Source organism: Ammospiza nelsoni, chromosome 5 (assembly GCF_027579445.1).
Source record: "Ammospiza nelsoni isolate bAmmNel1 chromosome 5, bAmmNel1.pri, whole genome shotgun sequence".
NCBI classification, from domain to species: domain Eukaryota; kingdom Metazoa; phylum Chordata; class Aves; order Passeriformes; family Passerellidae; genus Ammospiza; species Ammospiza nelsoni.
The window spans coordinates 14138425-14166252 of record NC_080637.1 but is presented as its reverse complement, the minus strand read 5'-3'; the positions used below and the strand labels follow the sequence as shown (position 1 = coordinate 14166252).

General features: G+C 41.5%; 1 protein-coding gene across 2 annotated transcripts in view; it reads left to right on the top strand.

The window, feature by feature from the left end:
* NAMPT (nicotinamide phosphoribosyltransferase) overlaps nucleotides 1–13787 on the top strand; it is a 31180-nt gene extending 17393 nt beyond the window's left edge. Inside the window, exons 6-12 of one of the 2 annotated variants that reach the window (XM_059471787.1) lie at nucleotides 124–260; nucleotides 2066–2291; nucleotides 3418–3537; nucleotides 6026–6043; nucleotides 8746–8886; nucleotides 9033–9167; nucleotides 10875–13787. In XM_059471787.1, the coding sequence (XP_059327770.1) occupies nucleotides 124–260; nucleotides 2066–2291; nucleotides 3418–3537; nucleotides 6026–6043; nucleotides 8746–8886; nucleotides 9033–9167; nucleotides 10875–10988 (891 nt within the window). In that variant the 3' untranslated portion in view covers nucleotides 10989–13787. The remainder of the gene's footprint in view (nucleotides 1–123; nucleotides 261–2065; nucleotides 2292–3417; nucleotides 3538–6025; nucleotides 6044–8745; nucleotides 8887–9032; nucleotides 9168–10874) is intronic. The other variant, XM_059471788.1, reaches the window with a different exon arrangement.
* Nucleotides 13788–27828: the final 14041 nt, after the last annotated feature.

Genomic DNA, 27828 nt, shown 5'->3' with positions numbered 1-27828 from the left:
AGTGAATGAAGGGAATATTGGTGAAGTGGGAATTGAGTCAGTCTTGCTGTTACAAACTAGTGCTGGGTGATGACTGGAGCCTTCTGTATCTGGCATGGAAACTCACAGTTGAATCCTCTTCAGACTGCAGGAATAGGAGCTTCAGCTCACTTGGTGAACTTCAAAGGAACAGACACTGTAGCAGGAATTGCATTAATTAAAAAGTACTATGGTACAAAAGATCCAGTTCCAGGATATTCTGTTCCAGCTGCTGAACACAGGTAAGATACTAGTCTAAACCTTTCTAAGAATAGCTTAACAAAATGTAATTATTTTCTTACCCCTCTTTGAATCCAAAAATACATACAGTATTAGCCATGACTGATCCAGCTGTAGAAGCTGCAGTTCTGTACTGGTGCCTCTCTATGTTCTAGGGGAACATAAGTAGCATGGTTGCTCTTAGCTATAAATATATTTTAAATGTTTTTAACTCTTTCTTATCAATGTCTCTTTAGAATAAGCTTGAATGTTTATAGTCCACAGATACTGAGGATTCAAATTATGAACGTCAAATTTTGTTTTAAATATAAAATCATAAATTGACAAACTCTGAGTTGCAGTTCTGGACTCTCACTGTTCGTGTTCTCCCTCTAGAAGAGGCAGTTGCTCTCAAGCTTCCCATCAGTGTAACTTGTAATGGTAAATCCTTGCTGTATCACTAAGAATGGTGAATGAGCTTTTAAGTGTAAGGAAACTGATCTCAAACATTTCAGAGAGAGCTCTTACTTTTTTTCAAATCCATGTCCTGTACAAGGTTGGGAGTGAATGCGAATCCTTGAATTTCAGTTGCATGTCTACGCACTGAAATGAGAATATAAAACAAGGTTGGTTGTGTGTTTCACAGTGAGCATGAAACCCAGTTAAATATTTACTATTGCTTTTAAATAGTTGTTATTCACTTAGGGTTGCAAGAAAGGCTTACATGAATAGCCCTTGTAGGGTAGTGAGCACCTTTAAAGCAGCACTGCTTCATAAAACTTTTGTACCATTGCTGTAGTGCTGCTCTAGAACTCCTGCCTGACCAATTGATGTGACAGTTTTTGTCTGAAATTTCTGAAGAGCAAAACTACTATAACATTTTTTGTAAGGAAAGTAAGAAACACATGGAGTCAAGATCAAGTGTCTTTTGCCCAGGATATTAAAGTGGTGGCATTAGACCAGAGAGCTTAAACTGCCCTGCCTAAAGTTTGCACCACCAAATGTGACTGCAGTCACCCTCTCCAAGTTAATACAAAAAGGGTCTCATACAAGAGGCCCAAATTTTTACAGAATTGTTTTACTGTTCCACAACCTCCAATACAGGGTGGTGTTGTGAGCATGGTGCTTGCCCTGGCATGTCATAGGGCTCTTCTGAGACTGCACCAGCCTCTGTGAAATAAAGTTTGTCTGTCTCCCTGCTGTCATGATCTGAGACTTGGCCACACAGCAGATAATGCTGGAATTTTAAGGTAAAAATTCAATGCCCACTGACTCTTATGTTGTGCATGAGAGCATTTTTAGGTCTTTGCACATAAGTTACTGAAGTCAATTATGTCAGCTGGTCTGAGCAGCTACTGCAGATCAACTGCATTCAGTAATTTACTACTGCTCTCAGCAGCTCTGGTTTATGTGCTCTCCTGTGGCCTTGTACCAAGGGTAATGTTCTCAGATTCCTCTGGAGGACTGTTTGTATAAATGAGAATATTTGTTTTATATCGCTGTTAAAAAAGACAATAAATTCTGTTTCCTTCTTTAGATTTTTCTAACACATGGTGAGGTGCTTCATTCTCAATTTCTCGTTTTGTAGCATGAAGTTGTCAGAGCAGATGTTCTGTTCTTGCCTCTGTGGTTCCCTAACTGTCTGAATGAAGTCTGTTGATTTAGTATATGGTGTATTTATAATCCATGCAACACAGAGCTGATAAGCACATAGTTTCTGCTGTCATGTAATCATACTGCTTATCATTGCCCTGAACTGTTGCTGGTAGGAAATACAGAATAACATGTAAATGCAATTCTAATGTGAGTTTTTCAATTACCTTTGCAGTACCATAACAGCTTGGGGAAAAGATCATGAAAAAGATGCTTTTGAACATATAGTAACACAGTTTTCTTCAGTGCCTGTATCTGTGGTTAGTGACAGCTATGACATTTACAATGCTTGTGAAAAAATATGGGGTGATGACCTAAGGCATATAATTGAAGCCCGAAGTCCAGAGGCACCACTTATTATTAGACCAGATTCTGGGAATCCCCTTGACACTGTTCTAAAGGTAATCCTTTCTTGAAGCCGTTTCTGTACAAGACTGGGAGGGCAATTGTTTGGGTTTTTGTAATGACTGGCTAGCAAATGTATAAGGCTCTAACTTGGTATTCATTGCATGTATTTGCTGGCTGATTGGGACCTATGAAATATGTAAATGTTTACTTCACCTCAGTATATATATATGGACACTCTTTTGCAGTCCAAATAATTTCCTGTTTTTCATCAATCCCATTCTTGCATGTGGTTCTTGAAGCTTTTTGCAAGCTACCAGTTCTGCTGATGTAGTGATGTTGGAATGCTTTTATAAAGAGAAGCTTTTATCACTTAACAAATGCAATGGGAAACCACTTCAGTGCTAGTTAATGCCAGGTCAATAACAATTCTTACTGCTAAGTTTAGGTATCTTGGCATGCCATCTTAATGTAATTCACTATTTTGTGCTATAAATACATGTGTAGCCCTCTTCTCTCTTTAATAAGATGTGCATTTAAGTCAGTGGCAGAATCCACACTGAAAAATGTTTCTTGCCTTATTGCTCTTTAGAAAGCATAATGATTGTTTCATTTTCATAATAAAAGCTGTTGATACCTCTGAATTTGAGTAACTGTCAGCACTGTCCAAGTAACAAGTTTGGGGCAGTTGTTAGTTACATTGGTACTCTATCAAATTAGATCTATAGAGATTCAACACTTTTTTTTTCTCTTTGGGGTAAGTGGCATATCACAAATAGGAACTCTGAATTATCTTTATCAGAGCTGATAAGAAAATCTCCTAGCTGAAGTGTTTCATTTAAACTATTTGTGGCTTACGAAATCATAAAAAACTGAAACTCTCATCCACCGTCTTAAGGGAAGGCAAAAGGAGAAAGGGTGGAAGCATGGTTCTGATTAGCTCTTGGGTGCAACTTCTTAAAGACCATATTGTCTGTGACTGCTTTAAGGGCTTGCACCACAATGGCTGGCATGCTTTTTGTGTGTGTGTGGATAGATTTAGAGCATGTTTTTGTGGGTATATTGATGTACTTAAATTAATTTTTTAGAAAAAGCATGACTCAAGTGTGGAAATTTCTTTCTTTATTGGAATGGCAGATTTTTATTTTAATTTTGAACTATCTTCTTTCCACTTTTCAATAGGTGTTGGAGATCTTGGGGAAGAGGTTTCCCATTACAGAGAATTCAAAAGGCTATAAGTTGTTGCCGCCATATCTCAGAGTTATTCAAGGGGATGGGGTGGATATCAACACATTGCAAGAGGTAGGAGATCCTATTCATGTGTCAGGGTGACACTGATAAGGTTGATATTTAATCTGGACTCTGTTACAACTAGTCAGAGGTTGCAGCAGAGACTGCTGACCCCACCCCTGCCCTTCATTCCAGACACTGGCAGTGATATCATAATGCATAAAACAAATTCATTAATACTCCACAGGAAATTATTAAGATGCATAAAACCCCCTAAAAGGCATTTTCTAATCCCCCTGTTGTAAGCCTTCTCTTTCCACTGTCTCTCCTTTTGTTTGCTTTCATCATGCTTGTCAGGTCTCATTCAGATCAGAATGTGGCAGTGTTTGGTCATTTCATTGATGTCTAAGGCACACTGCATGATCACTGTGCTGCAGCAGTAATTAACTGCTTTGGCTCATTAGTTATGTATCTGAAGTCTGCTTATCCTCACATATTGAAGGTGTAGTTTTGAAGGAAACTTTTTAAAACCTAGGGTAAGGAAAGCAAATTCCTTGATTGAGCAACTAGTGGACTAAGGATTAGTTGAGAAGCCTGGAAATATGTGTAAAAGGTTAGGCTATAGTCTGAGTCAAAATTGCAATTTTACTGAGACATAAATTATTTAGTAAATTCTGCATGCTTGAAAGAAGTCATAAATTCACCACTATTGAGTAGAGGTAGATACCAGGCAATACAATATGGCTATAAAGGTGTAGACTGCAGTAACTACAGATGACAAAGGGCATGGAAGAGGAAGAGGATTTGACTTTGTCTGGTTTGTCCTGAGTCTTTCATCTTCAGCTGTATTAGAGTTCAAAACCAGAAATAAGTGGAATTAAGATTAATTTTACTTGAATTTATTGACATTTGTCTTAGCTTTCTAGACTGACACATCTTTAGGTTTTTCTCAACAAAGCTGACTTTTGCTGCTTCTCAAAATTATGAGCAAGAGTTCAGTTTTGGGTTTTAGTTAGTCTGAAGCCATCTGCATGTCTAATGTGGGCACATAATGTGAACCTCAATGACAGAACTGAGATTTGTCACTGGGATCCCTAGAGAGCAGTTAATACTGAGATTGTAATCTGATAGACCAGCTGGAGTGCAGTCATGCTCTGCAGGTTTTCTTCCCCCTCCAATGGCCTTTAAAGTAAATTCTATTCTATTTTTTTGTCCCATGTGGCTTTTTGAGAATGTACAACTATGCTAATATGCTTGACATAACACAATCATGAGGGGTTAATAGCTGGAAACAGAGTGTAATCATTAGATAACAGGGGAAGACACTGTCAAAGAGAGCAAAACCCACACAGAAGAAAAGCATTTCTGCTTGTTCTGAACAACAAACTAACAGGGCTCATGGCTGTCTTAGGCAAGTATGTTATGGCTGAGATTTTCATGAGTTGTGAGAGGACAGAAACTGGACTATTCTTTCTTGTAAGGAACCCTGGTTGCTTTTTCTAAGTTATACTGGACAAAATTCAAGGATGTCCTATGGCATCAATTCTAATTAAATATTAAAGCAAGTATTTTTAAATGTTTGCACTAGAGTGAAAAATGCTCTGCTCTCTAAGTTCTAAATACAGCAATAAAACAATTGCAACAGCTAATGGGAGAGAATGGGAGGAGAATAAGCAATCCTTTGTTCAGGTGATCTGCCTGTTGATATATTTTCTTTATGAAGCTGTAATTGATTATGAAACACCTACCTGTAACATGCAATAAGAGAGCAGAAGATCCAGTTCCCCAAGACATACAGAGCACACAGGTCACTGCTGCCCAGTGGCATCTTCTCATTTCTTCCTGACTCAAATCTTGCTGTGCCTCATGTCATTGAACCACTAGTCTTTAAAGCAATTTAGACCCCACGTGTAGCAGCAAACCAACTCAGCCAAAAGGGGATCACTTTTGTGGTTTAGTGAATTAAATTGTACCCCAGAAAGGGGCCAATACTCACCAGCACTATACAGAAGAAGACAACCTTGTTTTGAGCTGGGAGAAGTGGGCAGGAAGGAAAGTGACATTTTTTTATTTGACAGTAGCAAATTAGGTTGGAGCAAAATGACCATGATATTGCAACCTAATTTTGGTTTTATTTAAATATTATGAATATCTTCATCCTTTTATGTCAGCAAACCCCAGGTTTTACCATGCTGACTTTTAGAAGATTGTATAATAGCATAACATTTTAAAAAATCCCTAAAACAACAACCAAAACCCAAAATAAAACAACCCACCAAAACCAAACCAACACTGAAGTATAATTGATTCTTTTGCAAAAGGAGTTTACATGAGCAAATACAAATGTATCACTGTGGCCATCTTTTTTCCCCCCTCTTGTAGCTTTCAATTCTAGGCATGATTTATTGTTACAGATCAGATGAAAAGTAATGGGTACAGTAGGGAAGTCTAAAATGGGTAATGACCAATAGTCTGATTTAGCTATCCAAAGTAGCTGAAACAACAATGTAGAAAACAACTCAGAGTATAAACTGGATTTTAAAATTCTTTGTTTTAATAGGGGATGCTGGTAGAACAGGTAAGGAAACTTTTTTGGCTTTCTTTGCATTTTCACTTTTTAAAATCATTCCAATCTGCTAACTCCACACTTTCAAAGGATTTTCTTTGAACATTCAATTTCCAGATGTCTTTAAAATTTATACAAAATTAATCCTCTAATCTGGAGTCACAGTTCATGTATTAGTCATGCTCATAATGGTCAGAGGAAGCTTGTGAAAACCTTGACACCTGAATTGTTCTTCCTGTATAGGTTTGAAAGTGTGAAGCAAAAAATTCTTCTGTGTTGTTTTCCTTTGGGGAAGCCTTCAGTTGTTTCAGATCTGTCCCTTTTCTTCTTCCCTACTACCACTGCTGTTTGCCATTTCTTCTCCATAACTAAGGAAGTAATAAGAATATCTGGGCCTTGGCTGTGGATCACTGGTACAGTCAGAGCTGGCTTTCAGCTTAGATTGATCTTTGTCTGGTGAGGAGGGGAAGGGAAATCCAGACAGAGTAAGGAAGTCCCTTGAGGGAGTAGAAAGCTAGAAGCCAGTTCTTCACCCAGAGTAAGTGAGGAGTTGTGCCTGTAGCATGAGGTGAACAAACCATCTGTAAATGAGAGCAGGAACAGGAGCTGCAAGGGGATTCACATTTCTTCTCACCCAGGCACGAGGGTTAAGCAGCCACAGCCCAGCTCTGCTGTTGTTGCACTAACATCTGTTGACCTGCAGGTATCAATTAGCATGGAGCCTCAGCACCACGTGCCTTGGTGTAGGATGTTGTTTGTACAGGTAGTTGTTATCTTGCAGGTGTGTTCAGGTGAGCTCAGTATCATTCCTGCCTTTACAACTGCACAGTGAGGTGGGCAGGGCACACTGGCTCAGGCTTGGCCAGCAGCTCACGTGGCTTCTGGCTTGCTCAGGGTCTGGACAGAACCATGGGGAGTTCACCTGTATTTACTCTTTAAAAGACAGCACAGATAAGTAGAGTCCATATCCAGACCCAGTTAAATATAATTTCTTATGGCTCCACTGGGCATTGTTCTCAAGTAGAAGGTATATAAAATACCATTTCTTACCTGTCCTTTGTCAGCTTTAGTTACTTTGAGGTACTTAAAGGAGAATTTAATTAATTGCAATTGTTTATCTTCCCTGAGTGCCTCTTTTAACTTCTTCCAGGAGAGTCTAATTACCTGAAAATAAAGATTCCTTTTGCTCTTGGTCACTGAGAGTGTATGATGTCTACTACTAAAATCCACAGGACTGTCATGTATTTAAGAGGGCATTTGTTCAGGATGCAAAGCTTTCAAAGGGTTCTCTTAAGAAGAGAACTTCTCTTAGAAGTCATGGAGGTAGAGCTTGAGATGAATTTTGCTTGACTTGCCGAGTGAGGCTGAGTGAGTTGGTACCATTGGAATGGTGGAAACTCACTGATAAGATTTCTCCTGGGGAAATCTGTGACAGGAGGGTAGTGGGAAGGTGTTCCCAGCATGTCCTGGGAAGGTGATGGCTCTGCTGTCCACGTGTCCTGTTGGCATTCAGTCTGAGAGTGTCTGTGAAGAGTCTGCATGTGACTGAGTGCATAAACAAAATACTGGTGTGCTCTTTTGTTTACAATACCAGTTTGTTACAGTCTGAAATTGGAATTGTGTTTTCCATTTTTTCTCCCCTCTGATGAGCCTTTGCTGTCTTTTAAAAAAGCAGCTTGACATCAGTAGCTCCTGAAGCAGTCCTGTTCAGTGTTACTCTGGAATTTCTTCTTGATGCAGACTCTAAGATTGTCCAAAATATTACCAGATTTCTGACTATGCTGAATTTTGAAACTCTGCATTTTCCCCCATAGAATATGTTCTTCCATTCTGCTTCTCACCTTCCTGTGTTTCTAGATGGATGGTCCTTTGCTGTCTCACCCACTCTGGTCTTCTCACCTGTTTTTGATAGTAAAATGTTAGAAGAAGAGAGTTTGAACTCCTGTTCTGGGGCTATAGCCATCATTTCAGGCTGTCATAAGAGTAACAGGTCAGGGAAACAAATGTTGGCCCTTTATGAGCATGACTAAATGAGCACCCATTACTCCAGGCTAGAGGATGTCACATTTGTCAGGGTAGAATCAGGGTGGAGGGGAATGTACAGTAACTTTTACCCCCACTCTTGACAGAGTGCAGATCACATTGATCTGTACCTGCTGGAGAAGGTGGCAAAGCAAACTCTGTGGGCAGTTTGATGTGTTTTCATTTCCCATCTTTGTCTAGAGTAAGATCAGCAAGTTCAATGAGATTTTCAAGAGAATTGCTCTGTTCAAGTCATTGGTCAGAGAGGGAGTAACTTTCTGGAGTAGAGCATGATGGCTGCATTGTTTCAGGATACAGCCTCTGCTTCCAGGTCTTTCCATAATTCTGAGAAATTGGAAGGCTCTGAAATACTCCCATGGAGTTTTTTATTTTCTTTAGAGCTCTGTTTTTCTGGGCATTGCATCACTGTGCCACCTTAGTTTGGGAAGAATATGTGCTGGCCTGGTAATTGTGCTACAACAAAAGCTTTCCAGTTCCACACTGGAGCTGTAAATAAAAATGCAAACAGTGTCCCAAGCATTGACCAAATTATTGCATACATCTTCTGGAAACTGAATGTTAGTTGGCTTAATTGTCTGTAAAAGCATCTTGCTTAAGTAGTATATTTTTATGGGAAAATGGCATGGCCTAAAAGTGTACTCCATCATAATTTTCTTTTTTTTTTTTATTAGATTGTGGAGGGAATGAAGAAGAATAAATGGAGTATTGAGAATATTGCCTTTGGATCTGGTGGAGCTTTGTTGCAGAAACTAACCAGAGACCTCTTAAACTGTTCCTTCAAATGTAGTTACGTGGTGACCAACGGCCTTGGGGTATGTCTGTGCACAGCTTCTACCCCTCTGCTTTCTGGAGAGGCCTCCCCATTTGAAAACCTGTTTGACATTTCCTGTTACATTACCAGCATCTGCATTAGGTCCCACAAAGCCCTTTCCTCCTAAAAAAATCCTCTTCATTTTAGATAAATGTCTTCAAAGATCCTGTAGCCGATCCCAACAAAAGGTCAAAGAAAGGACGGCTGTCGTTGCATAGGACACCAGCTGGGGAGTATGTGACACTGGAGGAAGGCAAGGGGGATCTTGAAGAGTATGGACAGGTAGGAATTTTCAACATCTTCATGCAAAAATACACTGAGAAAAAGCAGGTTATAGCTTAATTTCGGAATTTATTTCTGATCTGTCATTTTGTTCAATTCCCATTTTATTACCTTAAAATGACCTCAGTACCAAATTTGGTAACAGCAGAATGTTAGAATGACAGTAGAATGCAGGCTTTACAATTACAAATCTTTGGGGTTTTTTTTTTTGTCTTCAGAAACATGAGAACATTACCACTTATCCTCAAAACTAAAATCTCAATGTTGCCTAATATATACTGGCCAGGTAGTTTTGTTTGGCCAATATTGCACAATTTGAGTAGTGACCCTTGGTGAAGATGGAACAGCTGTAACTGCTTTAGCAAGAGTGTAACTTTAGTTACAGCTGTAATTAAAATGTGTTTCTACTTCCCCACTGAGATGTTTTTAAAATAGTTCCTTCAGGAATTAATGCTCTGTACGCAGAGTAATTCCACAGTTTTTAAAGATTCAGGAATTCGGTTTCCCTGTGAATTCTTTACAATTGTAAAATGGAATGCTGTTTCCATGAAATAAGTACAAACTTTATGCCAGTCTCAGGCTTTCAGTTTGATATGTCTTGTGTTTCAGTGTCCAATAGTGAATCACTAAATTACATGTTGAGTCTCTTCCCAAGTTAAGAGGACTGAAAATAAGCTGTCAAATTGCACTTCTGCTTTTAGAAGTTGAAAGTTTTCTGGTATACAGAAGCTGTTTTTGTACTACTAGGCAGAGGGTACTTACCAGGCACACTGCTTTACATAACTGTAAGCCTAAAACTTGGATCTCTGAAAAATCTCAAGATGAAGAAAACCTGACTTACACACACTGAAGATATGCTCTGGGCACAAAGATCTTATATAAATTTGTAACTTTTTTCTATGCACATATTCCTTTACATATGTTAATTATGAACATTGATATATATGTAGAGAGGGAAGGACCTAATGGTGAGAAATCTCTTCAACACAAACTGCAAGACTTGGGCTCTGAAATTAGGCAATATGTTGTCCCTTCATTTTTGTCAGGTGAAATGATAATTAAAATGTTTTGGTCCCAGGAAATTAGAGAGGGTCGTTGGTGTGGTGCCAGCTCTGGGGCTCCCTGGAAATGACAGGGAAATGTCCCCTTCTGTGTGCCCATTTCTCTAAAGCCACAGGTCCTTGCAGTAGGTCACCCAGTGCAGGGACTGCTCAGTGTTGCTGCTGTGCTGACTTTTGTTGCCAGCTGTGCTTGTTGCCCTTGCAGTGTGTGCTGTGTGCCAGCCTGTCCTGATATGCTGTTTTACAAAATATATGAATAAAAGGCACAGTGAAGAAAGATTTAATTTTTTCCTAGAGTTAAAAAATACTGCATTTAAACCTCTATAATTGGCTTGTATTTGGTTGTGTGTCACCTTTCTTACAAACTGCTCTAGCAATGTGTATTTAGTGTGTATTTTGCTTTGGCCAGGTACAGATACCACACTCAAGAGACCAGGGAGCACAAAGCTGCTGTCTGTGCACAGGATGACCCAAGCCCTTTCTTCTGTGTAAACATTAGTGAAAGGTGTCAGGAAAAGCTGTAAAGATTTAGTACCTTGACAGTCTAAAGTTCCAGCCTTATCAGGCTGGGTTTGTGTGCTTGCTTTGGAGTTTGTGTAACCTGTTTGCCAAATCACTCTTGCTAAAACAGCGGTGTTTCTTGCAGGACCTGCTTCACACAGTATTTAAGAATGGAAAGGTAACGAAGTCATATTCATTTGATGAAGTCAGACAGAATGCCAGGCTGAAGAACAGTGAATTACAATCAGCATCTCACTGAGTTCCATTCCATGTCTGTGTATGTGTGTGTAACTAGTTCGTACTGCATAGCTACTGGTTTATTGTACAGATTTGTGTGTTTGTGTTTTATGACATTGTAGCCAAATTATTTGTTGGTTTATGGACATACTGCCCTATCTTTTGCCAGTCTTTAGAAGATGAAATCAGGAAATGGTACTTACCTTGTAAAACATATTTAATGCTGAAGTGTGCTTTTTAGGGCCCTTTGCCAGTAGTGATTCAATCTGGTATTGATCTTTTCACAAATGAGACAGAGCTGCGAAACTTTTTTATATATAACAGAATATCACAAAATGGATTTACATAAAATTATCATGATTGCTTTATGTTTATATTTAACTTGTATTTTTGTACAAACAAGATTGTGTAAAATATATTTAAAGTTTCAATAATTAAGTCTTTCCAACTTTTCATAATTTTTATGAGCACAGACTTTCAAGAAAATATTCAGTGGGGGGGGAATCCATTGCCTTTTGTCCATTAATCAGCAAATAAAACATGGCCTTAAAAGTTTGTTGTGACATTGTTCCATTTGACAACTAAATCAGGACTCGTATCTCCTTAAGATCCCATAGAGTTGCTGACCTCACCATTTCTTGTAGTTGTCTGTATTAGTAAATCTGCATTAAACAAAATTACTGTTCTTTCTAGAAGGTTTAGGTATTACTGACCTTGCTGGCACAGTAAGGTGTGTAAGTGAAATGCCAAATTTGAAAGGATTCTCTACTGCAACTTAACTTGCCAAGTCTATCCCACTTGGTATATGCACCTCAATATTTTAAGAGTAAAGTTTTTAAGAGATCTCCTCTTCCACTATAGAATATATGTGTAAAATACTGAGATACGGAAGCGGTGTATTTTAAAGTAATTACACTTCTGGGTTTATTTTTCATATACTGTAAGTGACATGAATTTAAAGCAAAATACTGGACTGGGTAGTGCACTTTTTTACTTTTTTGTATTTTTTTCATTGATTTGCCTTTTGTCAGACTGGATGTTAAATTGTAAAAATGTTTAACTATTTTTGTTAACAACTTTAATAAAACTATGCTAGCCAAACTCCTACATGAATGGCAGACCTGTTTCCCCTTCTCACCCATCTGTTTGGGGTGAGGAGGGGCTTTTATTTTGCAGAGGGTAACTGTAAAACAATTTGTTTGAGAGATACATTTGAACTGTCTGCACATGATTGTATTTGCTCTCTGCATATGCTTGATATAAGTATCTGCTGGAAAATGAAACTGTTGAGGATTTTATTTGAGAAGCTATGTAGTAACCTCTGAAATATTTGATAGTACTGTAGGATGGCTCTCACTAGAAAAGTACCTCCCTTAAAGACAAAAATACAACAGCAAAAGCAAACAGTTCCTGTTCTGCTGGTGATCAGCTATCAGCCAATTGCTTAATATACTGATGTAATTAATGCTTCTAATTAGTAGATGGTGTTACTGGAAAATGTTAAGGAAGGCCTAAGATAATTTAAGCCTACAAAATTTTATAAAACATGCTTTTAAAGGAAGATTGAAAAGCCATACTTCATTGTTCTTACTCTCTCACCAAAAAGGGCCACATCAAGGCATTCATAATATTTCCAGGGTTTGTGGTTAAGATGTTTATGCCCAGTCTCAATAGTTCTTGTTAATAAAACCTGTTTTTCACTTGTAGTGTATGTAATTATACATTTAAGTGATGTATTGTTTCAAGAATAGTGTTTTAGTAAAACTAAATGCTGACCTTTCACACTGAGGAACTGCCTTCCCTTAGCTATTAATTATATTGTTTGGTTTTGGCCCAGAAAGATTTTGAATCTGGCCTTAGGATCAGTAGCAGGTAAATAGTACAGAGCCTATTTCACTCCTCCACATGTGTACTAGGGAATTTTATGATGTATGGTTTAAAAAACAATAAAGTAAATGCTGCTTTCATTCTGTACCAATAAAAATTTTGATAACTATTGACTACCCGTAACTGATATTTTTGTACTTGAGAACTGAGGATATACTGTGGAAGCACTGTCTTCATGTGTTCCATGAAATACATTGTAATTGTTCAGTATTGTCTAAAACTTTTCAGCTTATTTAGTTGGAAACTCAAAGCAAATTCTCTACTTGTGCATGTCACTTTGAGAAAGTTGTAATGTCACTCATTTTATTAAATGTTAATAACTTTAAAAGGGGAGGGGGGGAAAGAAAAACACCTGGTGCTATTCAGACCTGAACACTTGTCTCTTTGTGTTTGGCAGTTTGACATTCTGGGCATCAAGGAGTTGACAGAAATTACTGCAGTGCTTGAACCATACAATATCCTAATTCTTCCACATGAAAGCAAACAGCATGTTTGTTTGCTTTAAATTACTAGATTTGTAGTCATTGATATATTTTAATTATCCCCATTTCATAATATAATACAGTATTTGTATTTAAAAATAGGAATTGGGTATTTTGTGTTTAATACTCTGATTTGTAACCATATTTAGCGTAAGAAATGGATTTTGTAAAACTATTTTTTTTCTTCAGCTGCATGATTATAAAAAAAAAAAAGATACTTTTTTGGTACTTTGAAAGATCTGAGGAGAGAAAAGAAGAGTACTTAAACTGTTTGGTTTGCCAAAATCAAAACAAAGCTTAAAACAGTTCTTTTCTTATAGGTTTTTACATTCCTTCTTGTTTAGTGAAGAATTCCTCACTTAAATCCTCTGTTAAAGTAATTTTAATGTACTTGGCATCAAATACCAGTATGTAATACACATGGAAATAAAGTTTAGTTCTGGCAGTGAAAATCAGAGCCATCTGACTGTGTCTTCAAGTTCTGATGCTGGGCACCAGAGATGTCATCCTGTGCTCTTTGTTGCCAAAGCCAGGCCAGAGCAGGGCTGTGCTGGTGCTGCATTCCTTTAAGGAGAGATGCTCAGCTCCTCACAGACAGCTGGGCTTACATTTGCAGCCAGCTCAGCTCTAGGGAAGAGAAAGCAAACAGCTCTTTTTTTCTTGTTTGGGGTGTGGGTATGTGTGTGGTTTTGGGGATTTGGTTTGGTTTCTGGGTTTTTTCCTTTTTTTTTTTTTTTTGTGTGTGTGTCAGTACATCCATGCTTCATTTTGTCTGTGTTGAAAAGTAAAGCACTTGGCTTTGAATTTGATATAAGAGATTATCCTCTATATTTGACATAATCCTTTCTCAAATGAAGTTTCATTATTTCAGCTTTAAAATCACTAGAATGCTTGTCTAAAGGCAAATTAACCATCAGTGTTGCATCCTTCAGTTTGCTGCAGTACTGTCAAAAATAACCTCAGCTCTGTAGCAGAGAGGGTCCTTTGGACAGGATTTCTGTAACCAGAAGTTACACTTTAACTCCTGCATGACTTCAAGTTGCAGCAGGTATGGTACCAGCAGGGATGTGTCAGTCGGGACAGATAAGGCACCTCCTGTGATGCTGTCGCCATTTGTTGCTGCTCCCTGCAGCTCTTGCTGTGCTGTACAAAGGGGCTCTTACAGCCCACAATAATGCTTGAATTTAAAGGTTCTGTTCCAGGATTTACAGAGAGCATGCACAGCCCAAGTGCCAGGGCTCCTCTGCCTCCTTTGCATGGAGTTAAAGCCCAGGAGCTCCAGCACTGCCATCTCCTCACTCCTGTCAGCCCTGAGCGGGTGGTGGTGGCTCCCAGGTCAGCTGCAGGGAAATTCCAGGCCTTGGCCTGTGCAGAAGGCAAGGGATTCACAGGAAGAGCTGCATTATTTATGTCCTCCTATATATAATCCTACTATAACAATTAAAATTGTAACTGAGCTGAGCTGCTTGAGGCAGGGGCTGTGAGGCTGCATTGGTGTGATGGTAATTGCATCTCTGCATGAGGGTCCCATCAGGGTCCTGTAGGTGCACATCTCCATCAGATTTGTAAACATCTGAGTGAGAGATCATCCTCTTAAACCTGATGAATGTGGCCTTATGTGGAGAACCACATGCCTTCTAAATTACCAGGTGATAAGGAAATAATGAGATTAGAGATGCTTTGTAAAGTCATGCCTACTAAATCCCAGTTGCTAACCATGAATGTTATGTTCTTGGGGGGGTTTCCTGTTTTACTAGCAGCACAGCTGATCTTGGGAATGATTTTAAAACCCCCTTCACAGAAAGACAGTTGGTTTTAATTAATCCAAAGGCCTGAAAAGCACTTAGCAATAGAGTATTTCCAAAAAGTACTTACTGTGGCACCATATTTTGTTGAAAGGTACCCTGATGTCTGGTGTAATACAATCCAGAGCAATCCAGAAGATACAGGAGTGAAGTCAGCAGGATTCTTCTCAAGTAACATATTTTGTTCCATATAATTTTCTTGCTAATCTTTGCATGAGTACTCCTAATTGCTTTTTGAACAGAACTTCTAGAATTTTCAAGTTATGGTGAGGTTTCCTGGCATCAGAATGGCAGTTTTCTCTTCTGCTTCTGGCTGGAGCAGAGGTCTTTTAAGGACAGATAAGGAGCCATTGTGCCCCTAGCAAGGTTTTTACTTCCCTCTTACTCAACTCTTCTCTGTTCAACGGCAAATTTTACCATTGGAAAAAAAAATCAGTAAATTTGGGTTGTATAGCTCCTTTTTTTCCCAGCAGTTCATATAGAAATCAATCCAAGATATTTCACAGGATCACTAGATAAATTTGCATGAGCATACTCTAATTTTTAGTATATATATTTATGCTTCATTGATAACTTGTTAGATCTGAGGATCTGATTCTTGGTAGTTGATCCAATGCTCATGTCAAGTAATCATACTGCATATAGCCAGGTAATTATAAATTGCTGAAAATGGCTTCAGCATCTTCATATAATTACAGTGCTTAAGAAATTCAAGTGGGTAGATAATGGATGCAGGGAAGGTTCTGAGGGCTGGACATTTTTACTTCTTTGTCATTAATTTTGGTTATTAATGTAGCTATTTAAAGCTTCCAAATCATCTCTGCTAGGAAACTTGTTTTATAATGTCTGAGTACTCATCATCAAAATATTTCTATAAGTAGTACACATGTCAAACAAACTGCATGGACTCAACTTTATCTCTTGTAAGGTAAAGGGGAGAACTTCAACCTCAAGCTTAATTCCCTTGCCTGCAAACAGGAGAAGAAATGAGCTGTTCTTCAGCCTTTGGGACATGCTTTCCTCAGCTTCCTGGTAAAGAACAAGGCTGGTGTGCTCTTCCCTTTCAAGGAAGTTTTCCCTATTCCAAAAGGTGTCACCCTATTTTAAGCATGAGGAATTGCAGCTCGTTGTTGGATGTGTCAGAAGGATGACATAGCCCAGCAATTTAAGAGGATAATCTGTGTGAGATGGCTTTAGGTAGAGATATGTCTGTAAGTCACAGAAAGGTCACTCAGAGCATGACAACTAATCTCCCTCTAGTGGGGGAGCCTCCCTGCCCTTTCTGCCTCAGCTGAGCAGGTTCAAGTCTGTCCTGTAATCTGCTGTGAAAACATTGAGTCTGTTCAACCAAAACAAAATGTTGCCAGGCCCCTGTGATTACAAAGCAGTGGTCTGTTCATGTGCCCCACTCTAACCTTAATCCATTTTTCAAGCTTTGTATCTTGCATCTACTTAGACCAAGTGCCAGTGACAAACTTCACAAAGCTCCTGTTCCTCCCCCACACTGAGGGTTTTGCAGCCTCACCTCCAGCACTGCTGCTTGAGGACCATTATTTGTTTTTATTGCCACTGTAAATCTCCAGAAGATAACAAGAATTATTTCACCTCTGTACAAGGTTTTGCAATCATGACACCTTCAAATTAAAGCAAGTAGATTCATGCATTAAGATCAGAGAGAGGTGACCCTTTGTTACCTTTTGTGTCGAAGTTGTGACTATGAAAATGTTAACAGACATGAATCTGGCAAAAATAAGGATATATTCTCCTGAAAATTAGTTTCCATGTAAAAGCCCTATACTTTTACATGAAAACATATATTTAGAACTTTAATAGTCATTAATGAATCACTGCTGGATACTCAAGCACTTTAGCTTGGTTTCTGCAGGTGCTTCTTGACAGTCCAGTCTCACCCATGTCCCATGTGGGTTAGCCATAGGTTATCCCATCAGACAGGGGCTGCACTGGCACATGGAGTAGCAAGATAAAGTTCTTGAGTTCATGGAGACCACAATCCTGGGTCTTGTGTCTGCTGGGAAAGTCCAACACTACATGAAATAACCTGTCCCACTGCCATCCCGACCACCAAAGCTGGGTTTGCTGAGCCTAATTCAGGTCCAGCCCTGGCTGTAGCTGTGCAGACTTCCCATGGCTCTTATCTTTGGAGAGAGCACACATGGTTAATCCCTGGTCTGTCTTTCACAGCCCATTGTGGATTAGGCAAGACCTGGGAAGAGTTTCAGTCTTTTCTTCTCTGTTACAACAGAGTCCTGCCCAAAGGCATTTTGAGACAAGAACCCATATACACACATGTGGTGTGCTGTAACCCAGCACAAGAGGAGGGAGTGACTTTGGGGCTTGTGGTATGATTGTAAATAATAATTCCTACCCAAATCAATTGATTAGACACAAGTGCTGTCAGTGGTTGCTATAACATCACAGCAGAGACAAGGCAATTGAGGCAAGTCAGCCAAGGCCTCTGGTTCTTTCCCAAATGGCTTTCTCTATCCACTATTCTCTTAACACACATGGAATTTGGGAAATCCCACTACCATCAATCACCCATGTGTAATTTTCCTACGATGGCATAAATCTCTGTGTCACACTCTGTTCTTGCCTGGCATTTGACTTGCCAGGGTTTGGTTTGGTTTGCTTTGGTATTAGTGCTTCTGCACTCTGTACTGACATTTTTATTAAGCTATTTTTATAACACCAGGACTTTCTATTTAAGAGGTAGTAGATGAATCACAGGATGTCACTTTTTGCAAGGTTAGTATTATTTTCTCCTGTGCACATTGGTTTATGCCAAACTTCATGTCCTATTTTAATTTGCATTCACAGTGTTTCATAAAGTCCTTTTGCAATTCTTCACAATCAGCTCCCACCTTTATTGCTGTGCATGACTCAGCACCTCCAGCAAGCTGTCACCTCCTTACCCACCCTTCTCTACATTGTTTAACATGAAAAGCAGCAGGAGCTCCAGCACAGATCACCAAGTGGAGTTTCACTCTCTGAGAAAGTTGAGTAACTTCCTATTATTTTCTTTGATCAATGTTGTGAACATGTAAGGACCTCTCCTCGTGTCTCAAAACTTCTTAGCTTCCTTGAAAACTTTATAATAAATCTTGTTGGATGCCTTTTTTAAATTAAAGAAGGTTATATCCACACATCTATTGACTCCTTCAAAGGACTTCAAAGAAGGTAACTTCCTCTTGCATTTATCAATCAGAATCTCCCCCAGGAGCTTAAATTCATTCTTTCTACTGTAATTTCTCCCTTAGTCTTACTGTGCCTTTGTCCACAAGATCAAAAGTCTTTTGAAAAATTGGAAAATCCAACTCCAGACAGCTCAGGGAATTTTGTGAAATGGATTCTTGTTCTCATGCTGTCTTTTTCCTTTTGCAGGACAGTGCTTGATGGTGAATGGCACAGGATTCTGCAGTGGGGGACCTTGGGATAAGAAAAGCACTGAGCCATTGGGACAAATCTGTTCTTCAGGTTTGAATTTAAAAAGGGACAATTATCAAGGGACAGACCAACTTATGGGAGGCTTCACCTGATGATGCCTCTCAGGGACTTGCATGAGCAGGAAAGCTGGACATAAAAACAGAGACAGCCCCTCCAAGCACTGTGGGCTAGAGGCAGAGATATCCTAGTATTACTGCGCCTGAGTGGGTCGCAGCTGGTGAGAGAGAGATGGTGAATCTTGTTTCTTGAATCAGAAGGCTGGATTTATTATATATTATATAGAATACATTATAACTATACTAATAGAATATAGAGAGAGGTTTGCAGAGCAGCTAGGCTAGGCTAGGACTCGATAGAAAGAATCTATAACAAAGTTGTGTTCAAGGACTCAGTCCCCTAGCTTGCACTGGTGATTGGCCCTTAATTATAAACATAGAAAATGAGCCAATCAAGGTGTCCCTGTTTCATTCCACAGCATCTGATAATAATAGTTTACCTTGTCTTCTGAGGCCTCTGGCCTCCAGAAGACGCAGAAATCCGAAAGAAAGGATTTCTGTGAAGAAATGTCTGCGACATCCTAGTTTGCACAGGGCTCATCCTTGGACTCTAAAACGAATTCTCTTCAGCAAGGGACTCAGGATTAAACCAGATTCCAGAACATTTTTGAGTGAAGAGCCATTTGTTTGAAAACCACAGGCATCATCTTCATGTCCCAAAAAGATAGATGTATAAACCTGGTCACCTCTATACTTGAAACAAGGATGTATTGGAAGCAGTAGTTCCAATGTGGGTGCCTCTGTCCTGTTTGTTGAGCATCAAGTGAGCCCTGGCAGTTGATATTTTATATAACACTCATTGTATAGGGATCACATACACATATGTACAGTTTCTACACACAAGGATGCAAATCTTTATATATGTGAATAGACAGATGTTTACAGATGTGTATATATTCTAACTATAGAAGGAAACATCCATAAATACTAAGGACATTCTATTAGTGATTGTTCATGGACTATGATCTTTCACAAACTCTGTGTACCTGGATCATGCTTGCTCTGCTTCTTTCTGATAACTTCATTTCATACATCAAAGGGTTGTGTAAGCAGCCTTTCAGCCACCAGCTGACTGGCAGCTTAAGCTGAAATGATAATCTGTGGTTACTCCCAGCTCTGGCTCTGAATTGCTCCTTGCCAAGACACTGCATGTCTGTCTCTGGAGTTGTGTAAGTTGGCATTTGGCTACCTGCCAGTGGATGTTGTGGGACTGTGATCAGGCAAGTCATAACAATAACCTGTCTTTGCCCCTCTTTATTAGCCCTGACTTTATCAATGGAAGGTTTATGTCATTGTCTAGGTCACCACTGAGCAAAAGAATTGTGGCAAAGAGATCCCAGTCCTGTGGCATCACTGCTACATGTGGTCTTGCTCATTGGTGACCTGCGATGATCAATATTTTGAGATCAATGAAACAACTAGTTTTTAAACCACATAGTTAATTACCTGGTAGTTATATATTATTTGAGTTTTCAAAACCAAATTCAGTATTGTACTAATGCCTTGGAGGAATTAACATTGCATTATGATGGTTTGCTTTATTCAACAGACCTGGAAAAATAAAATAACAAAAGAAAAAACACCAACCCAGTTTCATTCCCTTTTTACTACCAGCCAGCAAAATGCTCTGAATTGCAGTGTTAGAGAGAATCTTCTTTCTCCACTTGGGATCTCCTCCTTTTAGCTTTAAACAGGACCTGCTTCTGGCCAAATCCTTGTTTCTACTGCAATACCTAATGATGAAAAATAATGTCATTAGGTAGAGAATGTGTTGGGAATATTTGCAGCAGAAAACGCAGCCCCAGAGGAGAAGTGGGATCTGTGCACTGGCTGGGTAAAGTCACAGGAGGAGCAGGATGACCTGGGGACAGCCCAGGCCTCTTTTGTCAGCCATCCCAGGAGCCTGGGATGGTCCAGCCAGGACCTGACAGCCCATGGTGGCTCAACAAACCTCTCTGGGAGAGGAGCCTGTGCAGCTTTAGAGCAGCTCAAATCCAAGTGTGTGCTGCATTTAGGGATTGCCTAGAGTGCATCAGAACAACACACCACAATACACCTCCCAGGGCCTGCCCTGGGTACCTGCCTGGTTCCTCCAGCCCTGCTTGCTTGCTCAGAGTCAGTAGTGTTCATTTTCTGCAGAAATACCCAGATACCCACTGCAGCCTCCATGAGCAGCCTCCTGGGGCCTATGGGATCCATGGGGTAGCAGAGAGCTGTGCCTGGGCTGGTGTCCACCTGTGCAGGACAGACACAAAGCAAAACAACGTTGTGCAGCTATAGGGAATGCCAGATCCCTTTGTCTGCATCTAAGAAAAGCCAGAGGGATGAGCACAGCTTTGTGTATCCTGCTCAGCTTTCCTGTATAGCTTTCACTGGAGACCTATCAGCTCCTAAAATCTTGGCTATAGCTTACTGAAATACACTTTGCCTTTACTATCACACCTGTCCAAGGGCAGGGAGGGAGGGAAGGAAGGAAGGAAGGAAGGAAGGAAGGAAGGAAGGAAGGAAGGAAGGAAGGAAGGAAGGAAGGAAGGAAGGAAGGAAGGAAGGAAGGAAGGAAGGAAGGAAGGAAGGAAGGAAGGAAGGAAGGAAGGAAGGAGAGGAAGGAGAGGAAGGAGAGGAAGGAGAGGAAGGAGAGGAAGGAGAGGAAGGAGAGGAAGGAGAGGAAGGAGAGGAAGGAGAGGAAGGAGAGGAAGGAGAGGAAGGAGAGGAAGGAGAGGAAGGAGAGGAAGGAGAGGAAGGAGAGGAAGGAGAGGAAGGAGAGGAAGGAGAGGAAGGAGAGGAAGGAGAGGAAGGAGAGGAAGGAGAGGAAGGAGAGGAAGGAGAGGAAGGAGAGGAAGGAGAGGAAGGAAGCTGCAGCACATCCTTTCCATCAGCAGCTGCCACCCAGATGCTCTCAGGAGGAGCCTCTGTCCCTGCAGCCCAGCAGCCCCTGGGGTGATTCCACTCCCAGATCAGCCCAATCCAAAGGTCGGTTCAGGCTCCAAAAGGAGAGCACAGCCCTGGCTGATGGGCAGGTGTGGCACAGCCCGTGGCCCATGGAAGGCACTCTGTATTCCTGCCTCATTCATTGGCACTTCCTTCCAGATAAGATCCTCTCAGTGTCAGCTTGGTGCTGCTCAGAAATGGGCAACAGCAACACCTGGAAGGAAAACTAATTTCAAAAGTGGAAGAATCCGGGATTCCCTGATGTCTTTCTCTGCTGCATGAATAACACACCACACAGCCACAGTGTTTGTAAGTAGACTCTCTGTATTTTTAGCAACTGATCTATGAGATCATTTTGCTATTTTCAGTTGTTTGTGACTTGGGATTTTTCTGCTAGGAACAGAGTGAGTGGGAGGAGCACCCACCCTCAGCTTCCAGTGAGGGCCTGAGCAGACCCTGTGTGCCCAGTAATTAATACTCATTTTCTGAACAGCTTACCTCCTGGAGCATCATCAGTGCAGGGCATCTGCTGCAGTCTGAGAAATGCCCTCTAGAGTTCTACCAGGATGCAGGAGAATGAGCACACAGCCAGGAAAAGTCCAGACAGCCTCCAGTGAGCTGACCAACAGCTTCCATGTAGGCAGGCAGTCTGCCTGTGGGCCTGGCTGGGCTCTCCCAGCCCCATTTACAAGCAAACAGCCTCTTGCTTAAAGCCACAAATACAACTCCTGCATGTGCCCTTTGGTGACTCGGTGGATTCAGCGCAAGGGGTCTCACAGCACATTTCCATGTCCTGCAGGTCCTGCACCATTCCCAGTGTCCACACAGGGTGGCTACAGCACCCATGTCTGCCAGCTGGGCACCATGAGCAGCCTGGCCTCCAAAGGGGCATCTTGAGCATCTCCTGCCCCTGTCCTGCTTCCCTGGGGCACTGCAGTGGGCCTTTAGTGCATTTCTTATCTCACAGCACAGACTGTGACCCTGAGTGCTGCTGTTCATTCATTGAATAAGGATGCAATAATTAATTGACTGAGAGATAAACCATAGATTTAATTATATGTCAAGACTGCAGGATTCCCTCAATACCACCCACACTGTGCTAAAACTGTTGATTTCTGCACGGATGGCAGAATTTTAACATGTATTAAACAGAGTCATCCTTTTGCCCCAGAGCCAGGCTCAGAGGAGGTGATGCACTGGGGCTGCCTGTACATGGCACAGCCCTGGCAGGGCAGGGGTTGGAATGAGGGGCTGCCAGCCACAGCTCCAGGCCCTCCTCCTGGCACCTTGCTCTCAGTCTTAGCCCCCTGCTCCACCCAGCAATTGTTTCTCATTGTAGATGTGATTTCCTGGTAGCAGCCTGAGTTCTCCCTTTTCTCCCCCATGGGCAAGGTATGGACATGCACCCACCTCTCTCATGGCATAAACAATCTCCCACTGCAACAGGCCTTATAAAAAGCAGCTTATTCTCCTTCCCCAGCAAACCTGAACCACATCAGCCACCCTCCACCAGTCCCTGCAGCAGTGGCCAGCAGCACCACCAGCACCACCATCCCCTCTGCCCAGTGTGGGGACACTCACTCACAGTGTCTGTCTGTCCTCACAGGGACTGCCCCACAGCAGGACGTGTGGACTTGGCTCACACCCCACTCCTGATGACCTTCAGACCTTGGCAGAGCAGCAGGGCTTCCAGCCAGCATGAAACTCTGGCTCTGGAAACACAAGGGCAAACCTGGGGCCAGAAAAGCTGAATTTCACCTTTGCACACCCCCAAGTTCCAGCTCATTTTTGCATGTTGAGAGCTTTGGCAGGACTTCCATGAGTGATGTCTGAACAATGACCCAAAAACCCCTCATGGAGCCACAGGGCAGGGGAGGAGCTCCCAAGCAGCCTCACGGCCACCTCTGGCTTTCAGTGAGAAACAGCTCAGCCTTGGCAGTTTGGTGTTTCCACAGCTCCACGTTCACCAGCTCAGCCACAGGAGTTTTAAGCTCCTTTACTACATTTTTTATAGAGATTATAATTTGGCTGAAGAGGACTGGAATTTCTTCTGTCAAACATATTTTTCCTTAAAAAATGCCAGTTTGCAGGAAGGCTTGGTTTAAGTGAATCTGCCCATTTGATAGCTACTTAGAAAATTTTTGAACTGCTGAAAGGCTCAATTTGTCAGCATAAGCCTTCAATAAAATTTATAAAATTTTATTTATAAAAAGTTTATCTACAGGTAGAATTTTAAAAATTAGAACTTAAAAAGCAGAAAAAAATAAATGCAATTTAAATTAAAATGAACTATTTTTGCATAATTTAAATCCAAAATGTTTAAACTGACCTACTCCAAGACACATTGTGATCATCACAACAGCTTTGAGATGTGCCTTTCTGGGCAGTGGAAAGTTCACTCACCCCCAGGTAAAGCTGCCCTGGAAAGCCTCAGGCAGGTGTAGACCAGGCTGTGAGTGGAAGTTTAATGCCTGTGCTCCAGAGAAAACTGGAACCTTGCTCAATGAAACAGGTGATTCAAGCATCATAAAACATTCATTGCCATAAAAAATAAAAGTGCCTGGAGCTTTTGGAGTAAATCAAGTACAAGCTCAAAGATCATCAGTCAGGGATGGCTTTAATAGATATTTAACTACTTATTGGATCATGCAATTCCTAGTTCCCTTCTAGTGGACATTTTAAACTAATTAACAGGTATCTGTGCGCTGAACTCACACCACAGCCCAGTGTCCTCCTCCTATTCCTGTCCATCTTTCTGACCTCCTCTGACGTTGGGTGAAACTGGTTTCTTTTGAGGACCATCTTTAACCATTTATTTAGTAGATTTGTTTTGACAATCAAACTAGCATTAAAAATGCTGATTTTAAACCAGCCCCAGGGTAACAGCTTCGGGCTGAGCTGCTTTAGATTTCAGACACAAGAAACCAGTGCTGGGCTTGCTGAGGGTACTCAGTGGCAGGATGTATCACACCCAGCTTTGCCTCTTGCCTCTTTTCTCTTAACAGGACTGTAAGGTCTTGTACAGGGAAATTATTTATAACCTCTACTATCATAAAAGAAATTAGGTAGACACCCACATAGGAACACTCTAGTTAGGATCTAGAACTGCATTTTGCCTAAAGAGAGAGCTGGCATCTCCTGGAGTGAAAGATTGCATTTTTCCTCCACAAAGGACAAGAAAATGGGAGGATGTCCTCACCTCTGTGGACAGATGGATAGGTATATCCATCCTGCACCTCTTCAAAGGTGCAAAGCCTTCATGCCCAGCAGTGGGTTCATTGTGAGGCTGGTGCTGCTTCCTGGAGGCTGGGATCTGCTGGAGCACTCCCATGGACACAAGAGCCCATTTGTGTGTTTTGACTTAAGGGTGACACCAGAACGCCTTCATGGCTGTGCTCAGCAGTGTGTTGGAGCAAAGCTGCTGGTAAAACTTGCCACTGTGTGATGGGATTGTGAGCTTTGGGAGAAGCCAGTATCAATCTATCTCAGCATCTTCAGCCTCTGTTACAGGAAGAGCCATCTGATTCTGTGAGCACTTTCCCCACATCCCACTATGGTCCAAGGAAATTTCTTAGCTGGGACACTTCTTGTTGGGAGAGTAGGGGATAATGTGTCTCTCCCTCTATGCTCCCAGGCTGAGCAGCTGCCCCCCAGCTGGCAGGGACACTGCCACCCTCATCCTCACCATGGGGTTCCCTGAAGACAATGTGGCAGCACCAGGGACGGCACAGTGCACAGGACAGTCCGTGCGTCACACACGTCAGTCACCATGCCACTTGTCTACCGGCTGCAGGGTGACTGCTGATCTCGCACTGATTGTAATTCTTTTTAATGAGAGCAGATGGACTTTAAACCTCCAAAGGAGTGATTTCAGGCAGGGGAAGGTCGATGCATGTCTCAGTCTTGCTCAGCAACTTTGTGTGCTCAGGCTAAGATGAATTAGCTGGTGGTGGGTGAGAAATGTGTGGCTGTGCCTCTGCTCCAGGAGACACCCATCCTGCAACTCAGGCAGCCCCTGGCTGCTGTGACCTCCCCCAGCTCTATGGGGATACTGTAGCCATGATATTTTCTGAAAAATCCTTTCCTTAGGGTTTTTTCTCCTGAGAAGCTGAGAGGCCTCAGGAACAAAATGCAAACAATGATTATCTGCTGCTGTGGAATGCAACAGGTGCATCTGTGATTGGTCTCATGTGGTTGTTTCTAATTCATGGCCAATCACAGTCAGCTGGCTTGGACTCTCTGTCCAAGACACAAGCCTTTGTTATTCATTCCTTCTTTTTCCATTCTTAGCTAGCCTTCTGATTAAATCCTTTCTTCTATTCTTTTAGTATAGTTTTAATATAATATATATCATAAAATAATAAATCAAGCCTTCTGAAACCTGGAGTCAGACCCTCATCTCTTTCCTCATCCTCAGACCCCTGTGAACACCATCACAACAAACAATTTTTCCATGGCTTGCCTTAGTGGCAGGATGCACACATGTGTTGGGCACGGTCCTAGGGAGGGATTTCATGAGGCTCCCAGTGCTGGCAGGGAGCTACCAGGACAAGAACCCCTGGAAAACAAGCCAGTACAGCTTGGCCACTGACCATCGATCTGGTGAGGCCACTGTGGCATGTATGGGCTTAATGTGTGCGTGCAGGTATGGCTGGGAGGGGTTCAAGAAAAGGACAAGGAGATACCATGTAGACAAAAAGCAACAAATACGATTTTTTTTTTCCCAAGGAGAAACTACTTTTAAAACAAAAATAGGAAGCTCTGGAGGAGCTGGGGTGCTGCAGCTCTGCCATCCTTTGCTTCTGTGAGCAAGGCAGGGATCTGGAAAGCAGCTGCCAAACAAACCCAGGGAGCGAGTCCAAGGCACGTGGCAAGCACAGCTGGCATCATCTCAGCCCCCAGGCTTTGTTGTCCTGGGACTGAAAACCCATAGGGTGGCTGTCCCTGACCCTGCTCTCATATAAATCACTACAAATCAGACACAGAGTGACATTAGTGCCATCTGTACCTCATTCTCAGACTCTCATGTGCCATTTCACAGGGATTCCCTAACTTGGTGCAAGTCTCCTTTTCCACACGTTTTAAAGGAAGTTAATTAACCCGAGCTTGTTAATGTGTAAATCAAGTTGAAATATTTGCTGGTAGAACACAGAGCTCAGGTTGGCACTGACAGCTATAAATGGAGCTAGAGCAAAATGTAACATTTGGAAACAGAACATCTGGGTATGCACATGAGGCTGAGCTGGTTTGATGGGGAGCACTGATTTTGCCCTACAGTCAATTGCTGCCGCATGACTTCTCAAATACTCCCTGTTCCCACTTTGTTCCAAAGCTGAGAACCACCTGCAGCACTGGGGAAAAGATAGATGAAACAATTGCTCTTTCTGTCTTTTCTGTTCTTGGCAACACGGGAAGAGCAAATTGTGAGGGGAAAAAAAAGAAACAAATCCATATCTGCCAAGATGAGATTTGCTCTTTTGGCCAGTGGGCTGAGCAGAGCTCATAGCATCTTTTTCAGAGGAATCATGACTGCAGTGAAAATTGCAACACGGGTGTCAGGAAATTCAAAGCTTTCCCACATGAAATGACCAGAGGAGATTTTTTTGTCACTGAAGACTATTAGCCTCTTCCCCAAAGACATCACAGGATTTAAAAGTGCAAGCAGATTTTCTCAAGTGACAGGATATAAATCTCTGTCTCAAGGGCAATAGAAATGAAAGTACCTCAAGTGCAATTGGAAAATCTTTCATTGTTTCTTACTGGGTACAACCAAACAAAATTAAATGTCTGTTTTTTTCCTTACTCAGGGCTATGCATCTTGTAGATAAAGGAAAATAAATGTACAACCATCCACCTCTGGCAGCTTGTGTGGTTGATACTCTGCACAGGGGCTGTAGAAAACCAGCTTGCAGAGTGAGGCATTGACTCATCTGTACTGAAATCAGGCCCTATTTTTTCTTTCAGCTAGGGAAGATCCAATATCAACATTGCTGTCATAGCAGTTGCACAGGGAAATAAGTGATTTCCTGTCTGAGCGTGTTCCATCACTCAGCATTTTATTTTTGTGCTGAACCAAAGCCAGGCAAGTCACCCCACCCTGAGCTGGGACTCTTCCCCATCCCCTGCCACTGGAAAGGCACTGGGAAAACATCACAGGGGTAAAGCCTGGCACAAGGAGCTCCCTCAGTACCTGTGCCAAAGCCTTCTCCAGAAGTGTGTAGCCAAGACAGAGGTTTTTT